Genomic DNA, 24285 nt, shown 5'->3' with positions numbered 1-24285 from the left:
TAAAAAGTACAATGTTTCCCTCTGAAAATTTAGTAGAAAGTAAGTAGAAAATTCAAATAATACAGAACAAGTACCTCTAAATGGTACTTACATGCGGTAAATGCAGTTAGTTATTTTCCACCACTGTTCAATGTTAATAATTGTACTATTGGACAGTGTGTGTGTGTGTGTGTGTGTGGGGGGGGTGTTTGTTCCTCCTGCAGCATGTGGAGAGAGAGGCAGGTTTTATTTGGTCTGAGGAGGAGGAGAGGGGGTGAGGAGGAGGAGGAGAGGGGGGAGGCAGAGGAGTGGGAGGAACTTGTAGAGTTGACTGCAGATTTCATTGAGAACTCGGAAAGCAGCAGGTTAACATCTATGAACTGAGTCCTCTTCAAGACTTTTGCTCTCTCTGTTGGATTAACCTTCTCCTCTCTGCTTTTTTTTATTTTTATTTTTATTTTTTGCCAAGGATATTTATTTAACATCTGGAGTATACCAAACTGCGGATCTATGCGAACCCTACGTGGGAGTCAACGACATTTGTGAAGCTGAAGAAGAGGAATGTATCGTTTCTTTGTGAAACTAACATTTCTGATTCCTGCAATCGTCGTCTCACAAGGTAAAATGTTTTTTAAATGATTTGTGGCAGGGTTTCACGATGCAGGCTGCAGAGCATTGGTCAGTGGTTAAACCTGAACACTTAAAATACAGACTTTAAAGAACTTTGATTACTGGATGGTTAATGGCTGCATTTATATGATCCTACTTCAACAGCTATGTGACTATGAGCTGAAGATTAGAAAGTGATAATAAAAACCTCTAAGAAACTTTCATTGGGTTATTTTTAAGAGTCTTTCTCGGTCGTGGGAATGAAATCATGAAGGGCAGAAGCCAAAAGCTGCGGTGCGCTTGGCTGCTGACTTCCCCAGTGTACGCTTGTGAAAGTTATTCTACACAAGTTAACTGTTTACTTTGTCTGCACATGCAGATCGGTCACTGTAACCGGCCCTATACTTTATTTATAGCAATTACTTATCAAATACTCACAATCCCATCATTTCATTGGCTGTACGGCCAATTAAAGATATTTAATTAGTTGTACTCTTTGGATTTAGGCCCCTTGATAAACTTTTTTTTTAAAAAAGAAACGAGTTTAAATAAGATAAATGGAAGTTGGTGCGTGTGTTGGGGCAGGAGGGGGACGCGCAGGGGTTGGGGGATGCGAGGGGTGGGGGGGTAGGACACCTTTTGTCTGCATGTATGGGAGAGTGTTGTGAGTGCCGGGTGGAGGGTGTGGGGGTGGAGGAGGTCTCATTCCCGTCTGCCGGTAAACAATGCCCGAGGAGAGTGTTTTATGGCTCGTGCTGGACTCTGATTTCTTTTGTTCAGCATCTGAGCCCCGCAGCTGCTGCGCTTTCCCCGCAAAAGCGTGCGCCCCCCCACCACCACCATCAACACCCCCCCTCTAAAAAAAAAAAGCCACGCACCACGCGCTCTGGCCTCACCGGTGTCCACAACAGGCTTCCCAATATCCCCCACGGACAACTGTGTAACAAATCAATTTAAGATTGGGATGTGCAAGCGTGCGCGTTAAAAATTAAATTCCTGCGAATAAAGATGTATTAAAAATCTCACTGATGAATAATTTCATCTCTGTCTAATCCTTGTTAATCCTAACAGCTTGTTTAACAGTGTGGATTTCACATACAGTGGGGGTGTGCTTTGTGAGTTCATGTTGGGTCAGAGATGTGTTCTAATATTCTTTCACTGCTCAACAGGTCTAAAATGCTCCCTACCCACTGAATCATGTCTGAATGGAGGAAGGTGTGAGGGCACCTCAAATGGAAATGGAGAGTGCAGGTATGTAACTAAAAAGCAGCAACATGTGCAGCACCAGATCTTGCACCGCTACACCACGCAACATAAACATTTCCTGTTATCTGTTTGTGTAGTGTGTACGTGTGTTGTTCTTGTGTTTTGGAATCTGTGCATCCTTAGAGGTTCAGTGTAGTGTAATTTTGGTACTTGAAAGTGCTTTTTTGGTTGAAAAGAGAAGGGGCCACATATTCCCCTCTTTCATTCCAGCCTTTGAGTGGGCCCTGTGCCCGGCAACCAGAGAGGCCCTTGAGCTTCTTCTGGGCTGGTGTGCTCCTGTACCCTTCCAGGAGCCGCATTGCTCTGTGTGGCTGCACACATTCCCAAAAAAGAAAAGAGTTTAAGAAGTGAAGAAATAAAAAGAGAACGCGGTTCCAGAGAGGTGAGAGAGAGAGAGGGGTAGCTGGACAAAAGCCCACCGCCCCCCCATCAGTAGGCCCGTTAATGAATGCAAGACCCCTTCACCAGCAAAGTGAGAGGACGCGTCCAGCCCTAAATCTTGTTTTTCTGCCCTTTCATGGACGACAGCTGGGGCTCGCCCGCCGCCCGTCACCCATTGTCCTGCAGTCAGAATAATGCTGTGTGACTAATCTGAGTGGGGCTTCCCATCATGCCACAGCCACCCCAAACACCACAACACACACCAAACCCCTGCCATAACCCCCACCCCTTCCAAAAGACTTGTCTCCTGCTTTCTGAATGGCTACACCCCCCTCCCCTCCTCCACCACCTCTGCTCCACCCCCCACCTTACCCGCTTATGATCTCCATTAGAAAGCCAGATGGCTGTGAAATGTAATTGGATTGGATGTCAAGAGAGTGAGATTAATTGGAATAAAGTGCAGAAATTTGAAGGCAAACAAGTGGGAACAGACAGACAGATTGGCAGATTGTGGGGTATTTGTTTAGGCTATGGATTGATGTTAATGGTTTGTGGGGGAGACACTCAATATGCTAATATATTCCCTTTAAATTTGACCTACATATAAGGTTGTGAGCTTACTGATGCACCTTGAATGTTCTTGTGCAAGAAGACAAAATATGAGGTGAAAGATGATGTCAGTTTTTAGGTGTCACTCATAGATGGTCCTGAAGGGAGACAGAGAAAGTTTTCCAGTTGTGGCATCATTATTATCCGTCTGTAAAGAAGCTCAGGGGTGGCCTGGTTTACCCTCAGGGCATGTGGTCATGGCAGGCGCTTCTCTGTTCTGCAGGGACAAGGGGGAGCTATTGAAGAGCCCATGCTGCTAGACCAGGGCCACCAATTCACTATATCTAATCTGCACACTCCACACACACACTCACACAGACCGCCGCACGTGTACACGCACTTGCACACAGAAACTCTCCCTCCACCCTCCTCCTCCACAAAGCTGTTATTGTGGTCCTCATTTCTGCTCAGTCCAATTAAAAACAGACAGGATAAGAGCATCACTTCACCCACCCGCACTCGCTCTTCCTCCTTGCTTTTCCTCCCATTAATCATTCATCCCTGCCAAGCCAAGCAGCCATCAGTCACGGGGTTGCACTGGGAGATTCAGCATCAGTGCTCAAGGGTCAGAGTGTAGCGTCTATACTGGGGCTTCCAATAACTGTGCAACTTTTGTTTTTGTCATCGTTATTTAAGTTTTGTGTCACATTAACCTATAAATTCAGTCTGGAAAATATGCAGTGACATAAGTGGAAAGTCCACTCTGTGCATCTGCACACTGGTTGAAAGGAAGAAGAGGCTGGCGCTGTGGCAGCCAAGGGGAAACCGATGCCCCACATTCAGACTGGTGTTGTGTGAGGTTAGATTGTGCTGTTACCATCACACAATGATGTTAAAGGGGAATGTTAAACACATAAAAAGTTAAAATGCTTTAAACCCACACATGCAGCTCTTGAAGTTACCCATGAGTCATGTTGTGGTTGGTGCAGCACTGTGTGTGAATATGGTGACACAGACTTGAGTGCTAAGGTAGATTTAAATCCGCTTTCAGTGCCGTTTCCCACGAGTGTGAGAACAGAGAGTGAAATCACATGCTGGCATAGAGAACAAGGTTAGGCTTGGTGTAAACTGTGGTAATCAGATGTCTTATGGATGGGTTTAGTGGGATTAAGTCCATGTTGAGACAAAATTGGTATTTGATTACCCGTTCCTACAGAAAGGATGTTTTCTGTCCTTCTGGAGTCTAAAATTAGTCACTCTTAATTTAAATCTTTTCAGTACAGATCCTCTCTAAATCAGGAACTGGCTTGTGTCCTGTTTATTTACTTGCTGTATATTTATCTCTCTGGGGTCGATTGGGCTCAGCTTTTGTCCTGAGATACTCTTGTTCCTGTATCTGCCCTACAAAGGGTAGGGTTTAAAGTTTTCAGGAAGCCCGGCAAACTTAATTTTAGGAATTTTAAGGCCAATTATTTGACAACAAAGTGGCATAGACCATACTGTAGATGAGACCTAAAACTTCCACTCTGCCTTTTGGACAAACAGCAGCACACATGAGAGGAAAACATAGTGATATGTGATTTAAAGGTAACGTCACCACACAAAGTTCACAATCACGTACTCTGATAGCAGCTACTCTGCTAAGCCAGACTAGTTACCTTTTAGCATAACTGTTTTTGTTTTTTTCAATGATTTAATTTAGCCACTGCCTATTTATGTGGGATAACAAACCGCATATAAAACTGATATATATCAATTACAGGAAATAACTAGGCACAGTAATAATGGTTTTGTCACCAGCTATAGCTTTTCATTTGATTTGGCTCTATTGCTTTAACTTTGCTGTGTGGTTTGATTGTTAGGTTTGGTTTTAAGATGTGTAACTACAAATTTAACACTCTTGTTTTCTGTGAAATTTTACATTTATATGAACAGAGAGTATTTTTTAGTCTTCAAACTTGGATGGGGAATAGACATTTGTGTGTTTGATTGAAGACATCAACTTATTGTTATCTCCTTACACGTGAACTCCATTTAAGGTTTCTATGCATAATTTCTTAAAATCATATCTATGCCACAAATGACTTCATTACAGGTTTAATTTTTGGGGAAATCACAATGTTGTCTAGACTTTTCAAGTGTACTTCAGTTTGTGGTGGCAGCAGCAGACAAACGGAAACAACACAAAGCTGCTGTAATGGGGAAGCACTCTGCCATAGTTCTGTGAAGTAAGAGGTTATCTGAAGGTCTGGGGCTTCCTGTTTCCCATGGCGCTGTAGGCAGCTTAAAAACTTGTAAGGGCACAGTGTTGTGTGAGTCAAATTTAGTTTCCACTTGTGAGACAGTAATGAGGGCATAGTGAGGTTGAAAGGTTGTTGCCCTCAACCCCTGCCTTTGCATGACTGACTGTCGATGCTGCTTTGCTGAAATAGACACTGTTTTGGTCTGAGGTGACTGTTAATAATAAACCCAGAAAACATCTCAACTGTCTCACTACATGCCTCAAATACTGCAAGACGTCTGACAGAAATAGACTTGAGACAGAAAATTTGACTGAAAGTCTGCGGTGGCTGGTGTGATCGGACCTCTATGACCTTGCACAGAGCTGTCCAGTATTGCATATTGATGATAAAATGTCTCGCACATAAAGGCCGTCTAGAGCGAACCCAGCACAACTAAAAAGATGTTCCACTCTCCCTCAAGGAATGCCGCTCTTCATTTGTCCTCCTATAGGATTACCGAACAGGTCTCTGTTAAAGCTCAGCTCCATGTGGGCTTAAGTGAATCGGGAGCATGACTGGGTCAAGTGTGCCTGCTGGTGTTTGGCTTTTATTGGGGTTAAAGCTCTGAGGCTGCCACTCCCCTGGTTGGGCCCATTCCCTAGATGCCAGGGCCCCTCTGATACAGCAGTGAATGAGGCTGGCGGAGAGCAGTGTTTAAACCTTATGTTGAGTTTGAATTTCAGTTTTAAGAACAACCATGAAAAAGCTGCTGTGGGGGCAAATATTTCCGTACAGGGGCCTCAGAGTGGACCGGGCAGTGATCAGGATCCTGTGAGTCTGGAGATCCTCAGAGCGGCCGATCAAAGCCGTGCTGTCAGAGCAAAGAGATAAGAGGCTATTTGGCTCTAGTGGGTGCTGAAAGTTCACAGGCACCAGCACGGGCTGTCAAATGCCGAAACACAAACCTTTCTGGCTGGTCAATGTTGCACTACAGGGCATTAGGCAATGTTGTAAACAGGTTAGATGCATTTGTGTGAGTGCATGTTTCCCTATCTGTGTTTTAATGACATACATGAGAGGAAATATTATCATGAGTTAATTACAGCTCATTATCCCTAATGTCACCATATTGCAAATTGATATATCTGCCACAAGAGGCAAGAAAGACTGGGAAGATGCACTGTACCAACCTGATTCAGTGTAACCTGTGTAATGGACTCCAGTCTACAGGTACTTTAGCAGTGTGTTGTCACTGATAACCATCAGAAGAAGTGGAGTGGCAGGCAGGTGTTTTGACTTGTTTGTCTGTCAGGTGGGGTGTCGCCACAGTTTTTATAGAATACGGAAATGAATCTGCCACCAGTAAAACAAGGTGCGTCACTCACACGCACAGACACTGTTTAAGTTACGACCCTGTTGTTTGTTGACTGGTATGTTGTGCGTGAAAGTGATCCTGCAAGTCATTAGTCAAGCAGGTGCTCAGGTCTGGTTACTGACTCATAAATCTTCACACTTCACTCCTTTTAGACAGTGAGACGGGAAATAGCTTAATCACTATCAAAATGATGATACTTGGATATATCACTGCATCTATCGTAAATTCTTTATTTATATTGTTGTATCACATCCATTATTTATATTAAAGTGCAGATCAGTCATTGTGATGGGAGTTCAGAACTTTCCAGACCCAGCACATTTCTCATTTTGGCAGAACCTCACTGTTCTCAGTCTTGCTCACAGATGTGGACCCCAGGGGTCAGACCTTGGCTAATGATTAGACATCAGCTAACTAGACAAAATGAATGAGGAGAGGAAGGCAGAAACAAATAGCCACTTAAAGACAAAAGCGAGGGGGGGGAGTAGAAGTTTAAGTGAAGAGAAAAGCAAGATGGTGATGTTACACTTTCATAAACAAGAGGAAAGAAAACCCAAGAGTATGAAACTCATACTGACACACACATAATAACTTTACGCTGCCCTCAGACATTTACATAACATTTTCCACAGCGGTGGCATTTCCAGCACACAGTGGGGCTGGTTTTGTGTCGGAGGATAAAGTCACCCCCAGAGTGGCAGATGGTAGATCAGGCCCAGCAGGGAGAGAGGAGAGAGGGGAGAGAAGGCAAAGAGGCCGTCCCACAGTCACAAAAGTGTTTGGGGTCAGAGGTCGGGGAAGCATCTGCTCCGGCCTGAGGGGACATTGCATCGGTGGGAGAGACCTGTTGCCGTGGTGTGTGCTGCTTAGCTTTTCAGCATGTGGGTGGATCTTTGTCTCCGGCTAGGCTGACTTCAGGACAAAAGGGGATCTATTACAGTTAGTTAGTGTGGGATGAAACACAAACACACACACACACACGAGTGCACACACACATACAGTTCATCTGTTTCATTAAACTGAGAAGTGAGGATTTTATACCAAAACAATGATCAGTGATTATTCGATGCGTTTTCATGGTAAAGTGAAATGGGAAGCAGGGGAAACTTCAAAGCCACCCCAAATGCTTTTACAGTCTTCTGCCAATTGCAACTGTCTGGGCTCCCTGTGGGGCACATGGGACTGTTAACAAACTCCCTGATTGGTCTCACCTAACTAAGTCAACAAGGGAGTTTTCAGCAGCCCCGTGTGACATAAGGGGAACGCTGTAAAAAAGCGAACTGCTGGGAGTAGTAAAAACCACACAGAGGAGCGAAAATCAGAGCAATGAATGAAGCTGAAGAGCTGAGTTGAAGCAGGGCCAGGGAAAAGACTGCAGGGAAAGAGTCAATGTTTGGTCTCAAAAAGGACATTTGAAATAAAAAGAGGAACAGGTAAGGAAGAGAGGAATTAAGAATGAGTGTGATGGCTGAAGGGGTGGGGGGGCTGAAGAGACAGAAGTTGCAACAGCTGACTTCACATGGGTTCTTTATGTCCCTGGAGGAGAGGTTGGCTTGTCAGCACCCCCATCTGACAAGGGGACAGAGGGGAGGGTGGGAGGGTGGGAGGAGGGATAAGGGGGGGGGAGGAGGAGGAGGAGTCCTGTCCAACAGCTGCCTTCATTAACATGCGCACCTGCTCCCTGTGGAGATACTCGGAGGCCAACAGATGCCGTCCCTTACGCATAAACACTCATACGCTCATATGCACAACTACACACTCTCACACAAGCCCCAATTCAAACATAAACACCTTTTTGCTGACTTTAAATGCTCCTACACGTGACACACAGGACTTCACCGCTATGTACAAGTTGCTTGTTAAATGATGTCTGAGCAGTTTGGGAATCAATATGAATTCCCTGTAATTAGTTTTTTGGGTGTAAAACTACCCAGATATTAAAAAAGGGAAGGCCAGTCTTCTTTGTTGAGCTCCTGTCCTGGGTTTCTATGTCTTCACTCCTCATTATCAGCCAGTTTGAGCTATGTGGCTGTAGCAGCATCCATCCTTAGCCTGGATGGGAGGGAAGCACCCGGGGGCTTAGGGCCTGAATGCAGTGCTTCATATAGGACATCCAGAGCCGGCACAGTCCCCTTGATCTCTAGGGTCATTCAGGATGAGTGTGGACAGCGTGGGGGTAAAAGGTAGATGGGAACGGGCTGTTAACGGCCAGACTATTTCGTGGCGTCTGTTGTCCCAGCACAATGTGTTTTCAAGGTTCTGAGGGAGTCTAATCCAGAGAGACACACTAGAACAACATGCTGTCCCTGTCCCGCTGCAATGGGACTTTCCTGGGCGGGAAACTTTTAGTGCCCCTCCACTACTCCCTCCTCCCACCCTCCCCATGTTCCCCTTTTGTTTAGATAATGGCCCATGATTTAAAAAAAAACCCTTGTTTTCTACTCATCACTTCTTCCCTCCCTTCACTGTCTCTTCCCAGGTGTCCCAGTGACTACGTGGGCAACCGGTGCCAGTTTCCAAGTCCGTGCAGCCCCTCACCCTGCCGCAACGGTGGCGAATGCCGGGCGGTTTCCCATGGCAACACGTTTGATTTCCGTTGTGTGTGCCGCCTGGGTTTCACAGACCGGCTATGCCTGACCCCCACCAACCATGCCTGCATGAGCTCCCCCTGTCGCAATGGAGGAACCTGTGATCTCCTCACCCTCACTACCTACCGCTGCCGCTGCCCGCCTGGGTGGTCAGGTATGTAGATCAAATTTTATCACATTTTGTACTCCCTCATTTCATCTTAAATCATCAAGATTAATCCCCCTTGTCTTGTTGTTTCAAGGTAAAACCTGCCAACTCGCCAACCCGTGTGCTTCCAATCCGTGTGCAAACGGTGGCCAGTGCTCAGCCTTCGATTCCACCTACATCTGCACCTGCCCACCAGCCTTCCACGGCCAAACCTGCAAGCAAGACGTCAACGAGTGCGCCCAGACTCCCTCCCTGTGTCTTAACGGTGGTGTGTGTGTGAACGAGGTCGGCTCATACCACTGCCGCTGCCCTCAAGAGTACACTGGCCAACACTGTGACTCTCCCTACATGCCATGCAGCCCCTCACCATGCCAGAATGGAGGCACCTGTGTCCAGAAGGGAGACACCACCTATGACTGTAGCTGCCTGCCAGGTAACAGACAAATATATATCTACATAAAAACATGCAGAACAATAGTAGTTGTTTTTTTTCTGTTGACATACGGAGTTGCATATGGCTAGTGCAGCAACAAACACACACTTTTGTTTTCCTATGACATCAGTTGACCTAAAAAACAGTCTGTTGTTGTAGTAAAATCTTATTGAGTGGAATGTGTAATCTCTGGTTACCCCCTCTCCCATCTCTCTCTGCCAGCCTGCACTGGCAGGATGCAGTCACACAGACGTTTCCTTCTGATAATCACCAGCCCACAACACTAGGGATATGCACATACACATAAACGTATAGATATACACACCCTATTCACTAAGGTCCACACACACACACACACACACACACACACACACACACACACACACACACACACACACACACACAAATGTCTTGTTTTTCTGCTAAATACAGCCGTTCTGCATCTTTATTGTGTTGGCACCCAAAGCCGTTACAGTGTTGGGTAAAAATTTGGTTAATCTTTGTGGTTACTGCTCTTAGAGGCAATCCTGCAGCTGCAAAGAAACATTTCCTCTCCAAACCAAATTTCTGTGAAAAGTTCAACATTTGGTCATTGTTTAAGCTTTTCAGCCCGGCTGTGTTATTTTCTGACTGAGTGCTTATGACCAGCACTGAGCACAAGTTGTTTAGATATGCAGATGAATGAGGCATATTGTGGGATTGTGTGTTAAAGTTTAACCCATGCTGTGTGTCTCTCGTGGGTGTCCGTGCTGGAATGCGGCTAGATAGCGAAGCTGCACGGCACCTGCAGAGCCACGGGTTGATAGTTAATCAGACTATCGTGGTTGTAAAACTCCCACTCAAGCCTTTGATGTTTGATGAGGAGACAAGTTGAACTGTCGTCTACAGGGCATTAAAACAATCTGCCACGAGGATGTAGAGAGCTTATCTGTCGCTTAAGTGCACAGTGATAACAAGAGGAAGAAAGGGTCTGATTATTAACTTAAAGCAAATGTTGCTAGATCTTTTTCTGTGCCTTTGTAACTCCCCGCTTTTTCACATCTCGTTTTGTCTTGTTCCCTCTCTCTGTTCGTCAGGCTTCACAGGTCCTCACTGTGAGCATAACATCGATGACTGCCCAGGCCACAATTGCCAGAACGGTGGCATATGTGTGGATGGTGTGAATACCTACAATTGCCAGTGCCCCCCTCATTACACAGGTGACCTTTTGCTAAGAGACTAACCATAGACCTTTTTTCCCCCTGTTTTTTTCTAAATTAAATCAGAAAAGTACAAATACAGCTTTGATAAACTTTTCCCTCCCACTGTGCTTAAGCCTTTTTTCACCTTATGAACAATTTCAGGTCAATACTGCACAGAAAATGTGGATGAGTGCGAGTTGATGCCCAATGCGTGCCAGAATGGAGGGACGTGCCATGACACTCACGGCAGCTATCACTGCGTCTGCGTCAACGGGTGGACGGGCGACGACTGCAGCGAGAACATTGACGACTGTGCCAGTGCAGCTTGCTACCACGGTGCTACCTGCCACGACCGCGTAGCCTCCTTCTTTTGCGAGTGTCCTCACGGGCGCACAGGTACGAGTCTCCATGGCTGTTCCAGACATACTGCACACTCAGATTATGATCTTAATGAAGTGATTAAATGTAATGATGCAGTTTGGTGAACATTTGCTCTTATGATGCTCACAGGTTTGTTGTGCCACCTGGATGACGCCTGTATCAGCAATCCATGCCAAAAGGGTTCCAACTGTGACACCAACCCAGTCAATGGCAAGGCAATTTGTACCTGTCCCCCAGGCTATACTGGGTCAGCCTGCAACCTGGACATTGACGAGTGCTCCCTTGGTAAGTTATAAAGTGGTCTTCTGGTAAAGTCTAGAAATTAAATCCTTTACAGTTATTATACATAAATGACCACATATGTATGACAACTTGCATCTTTAATGTTGTAGGTGCCAACCCTTGTGAACATGGCGGTCGCTGCCTCAACACCAAAGGCTCTTTCCAGTGTAAATGTCTTCAAGGATATGAAGGGCCTCGTTGTGAGATGGATGTCAACGAATGCATGTCTAATCCTTGCCATAATGATGCCACCTGTCTGGATCAGATTGGCGGGTTCCACTGCATTTGTATGCCAGGTAAGAGCATTGGTTAATATTGCATGGAGAGGAAAGGGTGGAGGGGGTTAAATACATGTAACTTTATCATTTTGAAACATTATTTAACCCTGAGACAGTGAGTAGAGTAAGAAATGAAACATGATATGACTCCTATTCTCGTGTCTTTGGGATTTCAGGATACGAGGGTGTGTTCTGCCACATCAACACAGATGAGTGTGCCAGCCAACCTTGTCTCAACAATGGCAAGTGCATCGACAAGATCAATTCCTTCCACTGCGAGTGCCCCAAAGGTGAGAAAATATCAGGGAATGTGAAAAATAATAGAGTTAATGGAGTGAAAGGAACAGGTTCTTGCATCCTCTAGGTCTCTTTAAACCCCTTTTTGGTCAAACAATGGGAGCAGAGAAGAGGTTACTAAGGAGTGGATCATTAACCTAGCTGTCAATGAGTAAAGCACACCATATATGGTTCACAGATTGAGTGTAAATGATTTACTTTTTCTAATAGTGCCACTGAAGGGATTACGGGTGAACAGGAAAGAGCGGGTCAGGTTGCAGAAATATTAGCATATTTGGCGGGCATGAGAAGTTTGTGTAAAAGCTTAGCGCCAAACTTTGGGGGCAGAGATTGGTTTATGGCCGGTAAGCTGGAGGCCATTGTGTTGTGGTTTGAAAGAAAGATTTCACTGCACAGTCAGAGCCGAGGAAGGGGGGATGGGGTGGAGGAGGAAGGAGTGTTGTGAAATGTTTTTTTAAGACCTACAGTGTTCTGCAGACCTACTTCAGATAGAAATTAGATTTTTAGCTCTCCATTTTCACATCATGCTCAGCTATGATATACAGGGTACATTTCCTTTTTGAATTTCACACTTTTAAGCAACAATCTGAAGAAAAGTTCGGTATTTTTTTGCAATGCATATGCAGGTTTTTCTGGGAATCTGTGTCAAGTGGACATTGACGAGTGTGCCAGCACCCCCTGCAAGAATGGAGCTAAGTGTACCGATGGTCCCAACAAGTACACTTGCGAATGTGCTGAAGGTAAACCAAACAATTTGTTATTCTGAATTTTCTTGCAAATTTCTTCCATCTTATCGAAGTTTTTTCTCCAAAAGAACATTTCCATTATTCTATTAAATACTGCTCTCTTTTTCCTGTACAGGTTACACAGGGCAGCACTGTGAGACCGACATCAACGAGTGCTACTCTGATCCCTGCCACTATGGCACCTGTAAGGATGGCTTAGCCTCCTTCACCTGCTACTGCCGCCCTGGCTACACTGGCCGCCTGTGTGAGACCAACATCAACGAGTGTCTGAGCCAGCCCTGCAAGAATGGTGGTACTTGTCAGGACAGGGAGAACACATATATGTGTGCCTGCCCCAAAGGCACAGCAGGTGAGACATTTTCGACAACATTCAACAACTCTGTCAGATTCTTCCAGTTAAAATGTTGAGATTTTCTTCATGTCTTATGCTTACATGTGTTTCCAATCTACAGGTTTCAATTGTGAGGTGAACCTGGATGACTGTAAGAGCAAACCCTGCGACTACGGGAGGTGCATTGACAAAATCAACGGCTACGAGTGTGCATGTGAGCCCGGCTACACAGGTGAGTACTGGGTGGAGTTTACAGGTGCAGGGGGATGGTCCCCTGAGCTTTGGGAGGGGCAGGTAGGACAGGTGGCTGGCGGGTCCACTCCTGCGGAACAATGGTGTCAGATTGCCTGTGTGGGATGTTGGGGGGGAGAGACAAAGGAACATAGTCCCCAACCTGATACACACACACAAAGCGCTAACTTTGTTTGCCATTTGAAAAGGCTGTGACGTTGAGCCTGGAAAGAGTCTGTAAGGTGATACTTTAAAAGGAAAGGAGCCTGGCCTTTAATCACATAGCTGATGTTTATTAGTGTGTAACTGCAAGACAAATCCTGTAATAATAGTATATTCACCTCATTTACTTCACATTTCCACATAATCTAGGATATAAAACTTTAGTGGCAATCTTATTCCAGCAAGTGGACCACTTGTCTTCCTCCCTTTCATGGCCCAACAGAGCCGGTTCTGACTGGTAGTGGCTGTGTGATTATGCTAGAAAGGGGGCAGGGAGGAACAAGTGTGTGTGTGCAGGCTTCTGTGCATCCCTCCTCCTCTTCCTCCCCTCCATCTTTTTGTGCTGACGGGGTGAGTGTGGAGGGCACGGCGGGACTGAGACACAGAGGGACAGAGGACTATTGTAACTGAAGATCAGGCAGTTGGGCCCTCCCCTCCTGATTGATGAAGAGCAGAGGAGGAGGGAGCTGGGTAGGGGATCAGAGGGGGGTTTAATTGTTACTCAGCTGTGTGTGAAATGGGCCTGGCCTTCTGTCCCTGTAAACAGCTCTGGGTGAGGTTAGTTCTCCCTGGATGGGGGGTGTTGTGTGAATAGGCAGAGTAGCTACAGCCCCCCCTCTCTCCTGGCAGCACCTCCCCCTCTCAGATCCAGCTGAAACCTTCCTTCTGCCTATTCAACAGGGCCCCATTCAATCAATGGAAGAGAGGCAAAGGGGCCTCCAGGGGCCGCCAGGCTAGGCACACATTGGAGCTGCTACAGCTTCTGCCTGTTGAATGTTTAGGGAGTCTTTAGTGTTAGCTCTCTCTATTGTCCAGCTGCCACAGAGTGCACCTCAGCTAGGACCTTATAAAGGCTCCAAGAATACCAGAAATCAAAGCGTCCAGCTGTGGGACATCCATAACAGCCAGTGTAGATAACTGTTAACTTCTTAAATCTTTCAAAAAGAATATATTCTGCATTGTGCTAAAATCATACCTCATTGTCTTTCAGGAGCAATGTGTAACATCAACATTGATGAGTGTGCCATCAACCCCTGTCACAACGGGGGCACATGCGTTGATGGCATCAACAGCTTTACCTGCCTGTGCCCAGAGGGCTACAACGACGCCACCTGTTTGTCTCAGGTGGATGAGTGTGGCAGCAACCCCTGCATCCACGGCCGATGCCAGGACCTCATCAATGGGTGAGCACAGATCCATGTTTTAGAAAAAAAATGACATGGGATGAATAAAAGTCATTAAATAAACATTTTAAAAACATCCTCACTGACCTGACATTTCCTTTGCAATGAAGCTACAAATGTACCTGTGACTCTGGCTGGAGCGGCCCAAACTGTGACATCAATAACAACGAGTGTGAGTCCAATCCGTGCATGAACGGGGGAACCTGCAAGGACATGACCAGCGGATACCACTGCACATGCAGAGCTGGCTTCACCGGTCAGTTATATCCCTTATGACTTCTTGTCACTCTATTTCTTTTCTTTTGCTCATTGAGAGTGAGTGTGTGCCCTCTTAACCTATATCTAACCCAAGTGTGTTCTCTTATCCTGCCACTTTAGGACCTAACTGCCAAACTAACATCAACGAGTGTGCCTCCAACCCCTGCCTCAATCAGGGCACCTGCATTGACGATGTGGCTGGATACAAGTGCAACTGTTTGCTGCCCTACACTGGTACGACATGTAGCTACTTACTTTTCCCGCAAAACATCAGACTACTACCTGGGCTGTTTAATGTAGTTAGCTGCTGACTCAGCTGTTTGCAGAGGTTGTTAAGATAATCTTCCACTTTCCACACAGAAGGCTTATCCCGTCCTATCTTGTGTTGTTTTAGAAAACATCAGCCATTGGCCACTAACAGGGATGTCTGTTTTTGGCATCTCTGTGTGGAAAGATATGCCTGTCTGCTTTGCAGGGATAACAGTATGTGTGTGTGTTTTGGAATAACATGCCACTGTGGCTAATATAGCTGGAGAACTGGAGCCTGCTCCAAGCCCTATTCCCACTTCCTGTTTCCTGTCTGTGATCGCACAATAGCAGGAAACAGGAAGGCCCTTCCTGTTTGGCTAAGTCGTCATGGAAATGGATAAGGAAGTGGGATGTAAACTGGGATTTAAATCAGTCTTCAAAATTAAATATTTAACAGGAGTCTGGAAACATATGGAAATGTAATAATAAATAATATTGATACTGAAATGTGAAGCAGTTGCTCCATATTACCAATGCAATGCAAACTGATGTTTTCTTTTCACTTCCACCAGGTGAAAACTGTGAGACCCTGCTGGCGCCCTGCAGCCCCAGACCTTGTAAAAATGGTGGAGTATGTAAGGAGTCAGAAGACTACCAGAGCTTCTCCTGCATCTGCCCTGAAGGATGGCAAGGTACCCATCCATTTCTATTTCGCCTGTTTCATGCATCCATGAAATCCATCCAGTCACAGCACAATGTGATTAACTTTTCTTCAACTGTCTTTCTCTTCCCGTCAAGGTCAAACATGTGAGATTGATGTTAACGAATGTGTGAAGAGCCCATGCCGCAATGGCGCTATTTGCCATAACACTATGGGTAGCTATCAGTGCAAGTGCCAGCCTGGATACACTGGCCAGAAGTGTGAGACAGACACTGATGACTGCAAACCAAGTAAGTAACAGATTGCACCACTACGGGTTCTCATCCTGTCCACAGAAACATGATTACATGTGAATTTATTTCCTCTTCTCTGTGTTTCAGATCCCTGCAGTAACGGTGGTTTGTGCCGCGATGGCATCAACAGTTTCACATGTACCTGTTTGCCTGGGTTTCGTGGTGGCAGATGTGAGCAGGACATAAATGAGTGTGAGAGTAACCCCTGTAGGAATGGCGCCAACTGCACCGATTGTGTCAACAGCTACACCTGCACCTGCCCACCTGGCTTCAATGGCATCAACTGTGAGATCAACAGCAACGACTGCACAGACAGGTAGCTCACCTTGGTCAAAATATTTTCTGCACTTACCTAACTGTCAAACTTTGCTGAATAATCAACCCAAAGCAAGTCTGATAACATTTTAACGTTTTTATTTTCTTTTGTTTTTTCAGCTCTTGTTTCAATGGTGGCACCTGTGTGGATGGAATTAATGCGTTCACCTGCCTGTGTCTACCTGGATTCACTGGCAGCTACTGCCAATATGATATCAATGAGTGTGACTCCAAACCATGTCTCAATGGAGGCACTTGTCTTGACAGTTATGGGACCTACAAGTGCACCTGTACCCATGGCTACACAGGAGTCAATTGTCAGGTAGCGTGAACTCATCTTTTGTCAGGCTAGTTGTGGTAGTGGTGGTTTCACAGATTGCCTCCATGTGTACAGTTTGTTAAGTGTTTTCTATCTTTGTTTGCCTGTTAGAATCTTGTTCGCTGGTGTGATTCGTCCCCCTGTAAAAATGGAGGTTCGTGCTGGCAGCAGGGAGCCTCTTACACCTGCCAGTGTCAGACTGGATGGACTGGTCTCTATTGTGACATCCCCAGTGTGTCTTGTGAGGTCGCAGCCAAACAGCAAGGTACGACAGCCAGCCAAATGTTTCCCACCATGAAATACAGCTTTTTATATTAAACTTGTTGAATGTATAAGTCCTGTGTGTGGTTGATACATTCTCTAACTCCTTTCTCTATGATTTCAGGCGTGGAGGTGGCTCACCTGTGCAGAAACTCAGGCCAGTGTCTGGATGCTGGAAACACACATTACTGCCGCTGCCAGGCAGGCTACACCGGGAGCTACTGCCAGGAACAAGTGGACGAGTGCTCACCCAATCCTTGCCAGAATGGAGCTGCCTGTACTGATTATCTAGGAGGCTACAGTTGTGAGGTAGATTGTTTTAAAGTGAAATGAAGTAAAAGTGTATTTGTACAAAATATGATCATAAAAATTCAGATCAGATAAATTATTTCAATAATCATTTTTATTTTTGCTTCAGTGTGTCCCTGGCTACCATGGTGTGAACTGCTCCAAAGAGATCAATGAATGTCAGTCACAGCCCTGTCAGAATGGAGGCACCTGCATCGACCTCATCAACACATACAAATGCTCCTGTCCCAGAGGAACACAAGGTATATACCTCCATAGCACATTCATACATTGGACAAAAAAATCAATACGACCACAAAAACAAGGATATGGATATTGGTCTAATCCAAAGTTTCTGCCTCCTGTAGGTGTCCACTGTGAGATAAATTTGGATGACTGCACCCCCTCCACCGACCCACTGACCAATGAGCCCAAGTGCTTCAACAATGGCAAGTGTGTGGACCGCATTGGAGGTTACCAATGTGTGTGCCCGGCAGGCTACGTAGGCGAGCGCTGTGAGGGCGATGTCAACGAATGTTTGTCAGACCCCTGTGACCCCAGAGGATCCTACAACTGCATTCAGCTCACCAACAGCTATCGCTGCGAATGTCGCACTGGATATACAGGTACTGATGTGCTCCTAGCAGCACGTAGCAAGATGTGAGTGCAGTGTCTAAATGATGTACAAATAGTGATACAGAGATATTGCTTCTGTTTTTCAGGTCAGCGTTGTGATAAGGTGTTTGATGGCTGTAAAGGAAAACCCTGCAGGAACGGAGGAACATGTGCTGTTGCCAGTAACACACCTCATGGATTTATCTGCAAATGTCCACCTGTGAGTAAAGCTGTGTGATCCATTGCCTCTTCAGAGATATTTCTTTTTTCAAGTATAGCACAATGATCGTAACCTCTGTCCATTTCTGTTCCTGTAGGGCTTCACCGGCTCTTCTTGCGAGTATGATTCTCGCTCCTGCGGGAGTCTTAATTGCAGGAACGGAGGTACATGTGTGTCAGGCCACATAGGCCCACGCTGCCTGTGTCCGCCAACCTTCACTGGGCCTGAGTGCCAGACCCCCACCGACAGCCTCTGCATCTCCAACCCCTGCTACAACGGTGGTACTTGCCAGATCACCCCAGACGTGCCTTTCTTCCAGTGCAGCTGCCCCAGCAATTTCAACGGCCTGCTGTGCCACATCCTGGACTATTCCTTTGTAGGAGGTTTTGGTCGGGACATCACCCCACCTCCGGAAGTGGAGGTGAGCTGCGAGATTCCCCAGTGTGACGAGTGGGCGGGGAACCATATCTGTGACTCGCTCTGCAACAACCATGCCTGTGGCTGGGATGGAGGAGACTGCTCACTTAATTTTGATGATCCTTGGCAAAACTGCTCTGCGGCCTTGCAGTGCTGGCGCTACTTCAATGATGGGAAGTGTGATGGCCAGTGCAACAGCCCTGGGTGTCTCTATGATGGCTTTGATTGTCAAGGACAGGAAGGACAATGCAAGTAAGTCTAGAAAACAGAGAAAAATGCTTGTTTTATTGTATTGTAGAAGTATTTTGGAATTTGTCATATAATTGTGTCCAATCCAAATACTAACCCAGTCTCCTTCCTTTCTTTCAGCCCGCTGTATGACCAGTACTGCAAAGACCATTATGCTGATGGTCACTGTGATCAGGGCTGCAACAATGCAGAATGTGAATGGGACGGCCTGGACTGTGCCAACAATATGCCGGAGAAGCTGGCAGATGGGCACTTAGTTCTGGTGGTCCATATTTCCCCAGAACAGCTGAAAAATCGTTCTTCAGCTTTCCTCAGAGAACTCAGTAGTGTCCTCCACACCAACGTGGTATTCCGCCGTGATGCCAAAGGAGAACCAATGATCTTCCCTTACTATGGCAATGAACAGGACCTTGTGAAACATAATGTGCTGAAGCGCTCTGCAGATGGCTGGCCCGAGTGGGCCTCAGTGCCAGCCAATGTTTTGGGTCAAATGAAGGAAAGTGTGTCCGCCATGGTCAGCCCTCGGAAACGCAGAGAGCTGGATCCTGTGCAAGTCAAAGGGTAGGCACCACAAAGAAGTCTTCTTCTGTATTTTTATCAGCACAACATAGCAGAGCAATATTTTGATAAATACAATTATTTGTATTGTAATTAGTTTGGATGAATGTTAATGTTTACACCAATTTCTGCTTGTAGGTCTGTGGTGTACCTGGAGATTGACAACCGTCAGTGTTACCAGCAGTCTACTGAATGCTTCCAGAGCGCCACAGATGTAGCTGCATTCCTAGGAGCACTGGCTTCCAGTGGGAATCTCCATGTTCCCTACATTGAAGCTGTCACCAGTATGTAACTCATCTCCCACCCTGTCATATATATATATATATATATATTCAACGTGTGATATTACAAATGTTCACCAACTTGAAACCAAGTAACACTGTGACTTTGACTATCTTTCCAGGTGTGAGACCTACTCCTTCCAGCTCAGAGCTCTACCCCATGTATGTTGTCTTCCTGGGTTTGGCTGCTTTGGGTTTCATCTGCCTTGGTGTTCTGGTGTCCCGTAAGCGGCGACGAGAGCACGGTCAGCTCTGGTTTCCTGAGGGATTCAAAGTGTCGGAGCCCAGCAAAAAGAAACGCAGAGAGCCGTTGGGAGAGGATTCTGTAGGACTGAAGTAAGTAGACTTTGAAAGTGGAATATGAAGGCAGCTATGCTTTAAAGTTGACCTGCAGCTGGGTATTTTCTTAACCTTGACTGGAAGCAGCGTACTTTAACATGTGTCTACTCTATTTGATGTCATTTAACTTCTAACCTGCCTCCTCTTTTCAACAGGCCTATGAAAAACCCTGACATAAATCTTATGGATGACAATCAAAATGAATGGGATGATGAAGATCCTGACTGCAGGCGCTTCAGGGTGAGACAAACTATTTGATATGAGTCTCCTCTTTGTTTTAACAAACTGTCTATTTTTACCGTTTCCAAGTGTACTGAGGCTGACGTTGTGATGATTGGTGTCTTTCAGTTTGAGGAACAGGCCATGTTGGATTTAGGTGACCATACTGACCACCGAAAATGGACACAGCAGCATCTGGATGCAGCTGACCTGCGTATTGCCTCCATTGCTCCTACTCCTCCTCAAGGAGAGATTGAGAATGACTGCATGGACGTCAATGTCAGAGGACCAGGTGTGTACACTTGTTTTTGGATGATCTACAAAATTATTTATCATTCGTCATCCTGAAAACCCCATAAAATATTTCGCAATCATGCATGTGACATGCACATGACTGGAAGTTTACTGTAATTCTCTCCCTTCCTCTTTCAGATGGTTTCACTCCCCTTATGATCGCCTCCTGCAGCGGTGGAGGACTGGAGACTGGTAACAGTGAAGAGGAAGAGGATCCATCAGCAGAAATCATCTCTGACTTCATTTACCAGGGCGCCAACCTCCACAACCAGACTGACCGCACAGGCGAGACTGCCCTCCACCTGGCCGCTCGGTACGCCCGCTCTGATGCTGCCAAACGCCTCCTGGAGTCCAGCGCCGACGCCAACGTTCAGGACAACATGGGCCGCACTCCGCTTCACGCTGCTGTGGCTGCAGATGCACAGGGAGTGTTCCAGGTAACCGCCTCTTCTTCTTCTACAGGAGCCTCATATCTGTCTTTGATTTCTGATAAACGTTTGTCCAGCAGCATAACAGCAGTTAACTAAACAAGTCTGTTTCCTTGCAGATTTTGATCCGAAACCGCGCCACTGATCTTGACGCCCGCATGCACGACGGAACAACACCACTGATTCTGGCTGCCCGATTGGCGGTTGATGGCATGGTGGAAGAGCTTATCAACTGCCACGCTGATGCTAACGCCACCGATGATTCTGGTAGCTAGAATTTTTTATCAACCCATCATCTTCACAGTCCATTAAGATCCTTTAGTGCGGTTATGATAATTAACCCTCTCCCTTTTCATTCTCCCTGCAGGTAAATCTGCTCTTCACTGGGCCGCGGCTGTAAACAATGTGGAGGCTGCTATGGTGCTGCTGAAAAATGGTGCCAACAAAGACATGCAAGACAACAAGGTATGGGAAATGATGTGACTATGATGGAGGTATTGGACAAGTATTTACACTAGTAGAATGCCTCGTGTATTAACAGTTTTTTTTTTCTTGGTTACTTTTTAGGAGGAGACACCAATCTTCCTTGCTGCTCGGGAAGGCAGCTTCGAGACGGCCAAAGTTCTTCTGGAGCACTTTGCCAATCGCGAGATCACCGACCACCTCGACCAGCTGCCCAGAGATATCGCCAGCGAGCGCATGCACCATGACATTGTTCGCCTTCTGGATGAGTACAACGTTGTTAGGAGTCCCGGGCTTCACAGCGCCCCCCTAAGCACCTCCAGCCTCTCCCCACCTCTCTGCTCCCCCAATGACTACCTTAGCAACCTGAAGCCTGCCCTGTCTGTCAAGAAGGTTCGCAAACTTAGCTCGGGTGGAAAAGGAGGGAAGGACAGTGGAAAAGATAATAGAATGAAGAAGAAAAAGTCGTTAGATGGGAAGGGTAACTTGCTTGACACGTCGGCTGTCCTCTCCCCGGTTGATTCCCTTGAGTCACCGCATGGCTATCTGTCTGATGTGGCCTCTCCTCCCATGACATCACCCTTCCAGCAGTCCCCACCTATGTCTCTAAATCACCTACAAGGCAATGGAGACCATATGGGCCAGATGAGCATGGGTAAGGATATGGGCTGTATGTCTTTTGACCCCAACCCACCCCGTCTCTCCCACATGCCTGTTTCCAGCCCCAACAATCAGGGCACATCCATAGGTGGCAGCCGAGGAGGCCAGTGTGACTGGGTCACCAGGATGCACCCAGGTGTAGGCCAGCAAGGAAGCTTTGCTCAGGCACAACCCATGTCCCACAACATGATGGGTGCTCTGCATGGCGTCAGCACTGCCACTCTGTCTCAGATCATGGGCTACCAGAATCTGCAGACCAGCCACCTCGGGTCTGCTGCACACATGATGCAGCAAGCTCACTCGCGGCAGCTCCAGCACCAGAACTCCAACTCCACCACAGCCGGACAGTCCCTCGGACAGAGCTTCCCAAACATCGAGCTGAACGGCTCCGAAATGCAACAAAACAACGGCTCAGGTCGTGGTATGCCCATCCACACTGTTATGCCCCAGGAGACACAGATCCTCGGCACCCAATTTCTCACCCCTCCCTCCCAGCACAGCTATTCTGGCCCCATGGACAACACACCTAACCACCAGCTACAGGTGCCTGATCATCCATTTCTAACTCCCTCCCCCGGCTCCCCCGACCAGTGGTCCAGCTCGTCCCCACATTCCAACATGTCCGATTGGTCGGAAGGCATCTCCAGCCCGCCCACAAGTATCCATTCGCAGATGAATCTGATCCCAGACCAGTTTAAGTAGAGACTTGTAAAATGGACAAAACTCGTTAGTGGAAAACAATATATAAAGAAAGTTCATACAGAAAGAGAGTAACAAACCTGCCTCCAGACTGAACATGCTCCTTTTTTATTATCAGTTTTTATACTAACGATAAGAACAGTTTTAGTTATTTTGTATTTATTTATGTGCTTTTTTTGACCTGAAATATAAAGAAGATGCTTTTATATTTATGCTTTTTTGTTATTTTTTCGTTCTGTAATGTATGGGAAGATTAGAAACCGTTTAAAAGGAGTGTATATCAGAAGAAAAAAAAGACTCCTAGATGTGTACACTGGCTATTTATTTGTGTCTTGTGTTGCTATATTCACTGGATTTATTTTAATCTTTTGATGCATCGGCCTTCATAAATTTTATTTTTGGGATTTGCATTACGTTATGTCTGTACAGATTTTTTTCAACTTTTATAGATTATTTTAAATTTTCAGTATTAATTAATTATATTTTAACCTCCTTTGTCTTTTAAAGTGACACAGGTTTTGTTACTGAACTACATTTCACTAAGTCTTATCACTGAGTCTGTGTTAGATGATGATCAAATATATATATAAAGTGTCACCTTCCTAATGTTGCTTGCTACACTGTCCTCTCTTGGCAAAATGATGGAGAGTAACTGAGCTGAGTAAACGCAGATCTTGTAATTTAATTTTGGAGATTTGGGACCTTTAAGCACAGAACAAATATCCCTTATCAGTTGAGAGATGCTTTTCAAAATGAGTGGAAAACGCACCTAAATGAACCTGAGCCTATTTTTATTGAACAATGGTCTGGGCTGGTGCTGAGTAATTGATTTGTGATCATTTATGATGAAAGGACTTTTTCTTTATTTCATATTGTATCCCAAATCAGTGATTATGGTTACCATGTTTAACCTGTTAAGTGTTACATTGCAGACCTGTTGTAGAAAGTTGAAATGTTACATTTGCCACAGTTTAAAATAGTGCCAGTGTGATTTTTGTTTTTCCTAAGAAAAGCAACATATTTGTGAGATTTCTTGTAAAAAAAAATGTCTTCGAAGTGGAGAACATTGTTTGTGGAAGAAATGGGGACCTTTGTTTGTGTGTTTAACGGCATCACCTGCACTTTGCAAAGGAGTGTGGTTTAAGGTGTCTAAATGTCATGTTTTATAAACTAATTCAGAGATAAAGATGTTTTTAAGAAAAAATGTAATTCAAAAATCAATGTTCATGCAAAGTTGTAGTTTGCAAAGAAGTATTTCCTGATTAAAATGTTTTGTAAAAATTGTCTTGATTCAATAAAAACTGCTGTCAAGCTTTAAGATATGGTTTTATTTTATTTTCTGAAGTATGATGTGACTGACAGTATGGCCACCTCATCTGGAGTAGTCAAACTCACCCATGGCATTAAAAGGTAAAGTATCACCACAGGTGTGGGTGTTTGCTGCTCTCTAGTGGTGATAGTATGAGACTACCACAGGAAAGACAACACTGTTGGTGCTGAAAATCATTCCAGTTTAT

The 24285-nt window shown here is 45.6% G+C and overlaps 1 protein-coding gene across 1 annotated transcript; it reads left to right on the top strand.

Moving 5' to 3' along the window:
* The first annotated feature begins 316 nt into the window (after nt 1-316).
* On the top strand, nt 317-24086 carry LOC127370442 (neurogenic locus notch homolog protein 1). Its single transcript, XM_051412488.1, has 34 exons — nt 317-598; nt 1758-1839; nt 8861-9123; nt 9212-9550; nt 10627-10749; nt 10894-11127; nt 11242-11397; nt 11505-11690; nt 11849-11962; nt 12596-12709; nt 12831-13064; nt 13168-13278; nt 14491-14683; nt 14794-14939; nt 15062-15175; nt 15763-15882; nt 15989-16141; nt 16232-16460; nt 16580-16781; nt 16890-17043; nt 17164-17348; nt 17458-17590; nt 17696-17953; nt 18050-18162; nt 18260-18831; nt 18949-19389; nt 19525-19670; nt 19790-20003; nt 20162-20246; nt 20355-20517; nt 20658-20956; nt 21067-21214; nt 21315-21412; nt 21515-24086. Exons 1-34 carry the CDS (start codon nt 541-543, stop codon nt 22769-22771), a joined length of 7437 nt encoding a protein of 2478 aa, XP_051268448.1. The 5' UTR covers nt 317-540; the 3' UTR covers nt 22772-24086.
* The last annotated feature ends 199 nt before the right edge of the window (nt 24087-24285 follow it).

Source organism: Dicentrarchus labrax, unplaced genomic scaffold (genome assembly GCF_905237075.1).
Source record: "Dicentrarchus labrax unplaced genomic scaffold, dlabrax2021, whole genome shotgun sequence".
Taxonomy (NCBI): domain Eukaryota; kingdom Metazoa; phylum Chordata; class Actinopteri; family Moronidae; genus Dicentrarchus; species Dicentrarchus labrax.
The sequence above is the reverse complement of the archived record's forward strand: the minus strand, read 5'-3'. Positions and strand labels throughout refer to the sequence as shown.

Bases quoted from the DNA above. Each gene is read 5' to 3' on its own strand.
- LOC127370442 (XM_051412488.1), top strand. From the start codon at position 541: ATGTATCGTTTCTTTGTGAAACTAACATTTCTGATTCCTGCAATCGTC. The intron at 9,551-10,626 runs GTAACAGACAAA...TCTGTTCGTCAG, and splicing joins TGACTGTAGCTGCCTGCCAG to GCTTCACAGGTCCTCACTGT. The intron at 17,349-17,457 runs GTAGATTGTTTT...TTTTTGCTTCAG, and splicing joins TAGGAGGCTACAGTTGTGAG to TGTGTCCCTGGCTACCATGG.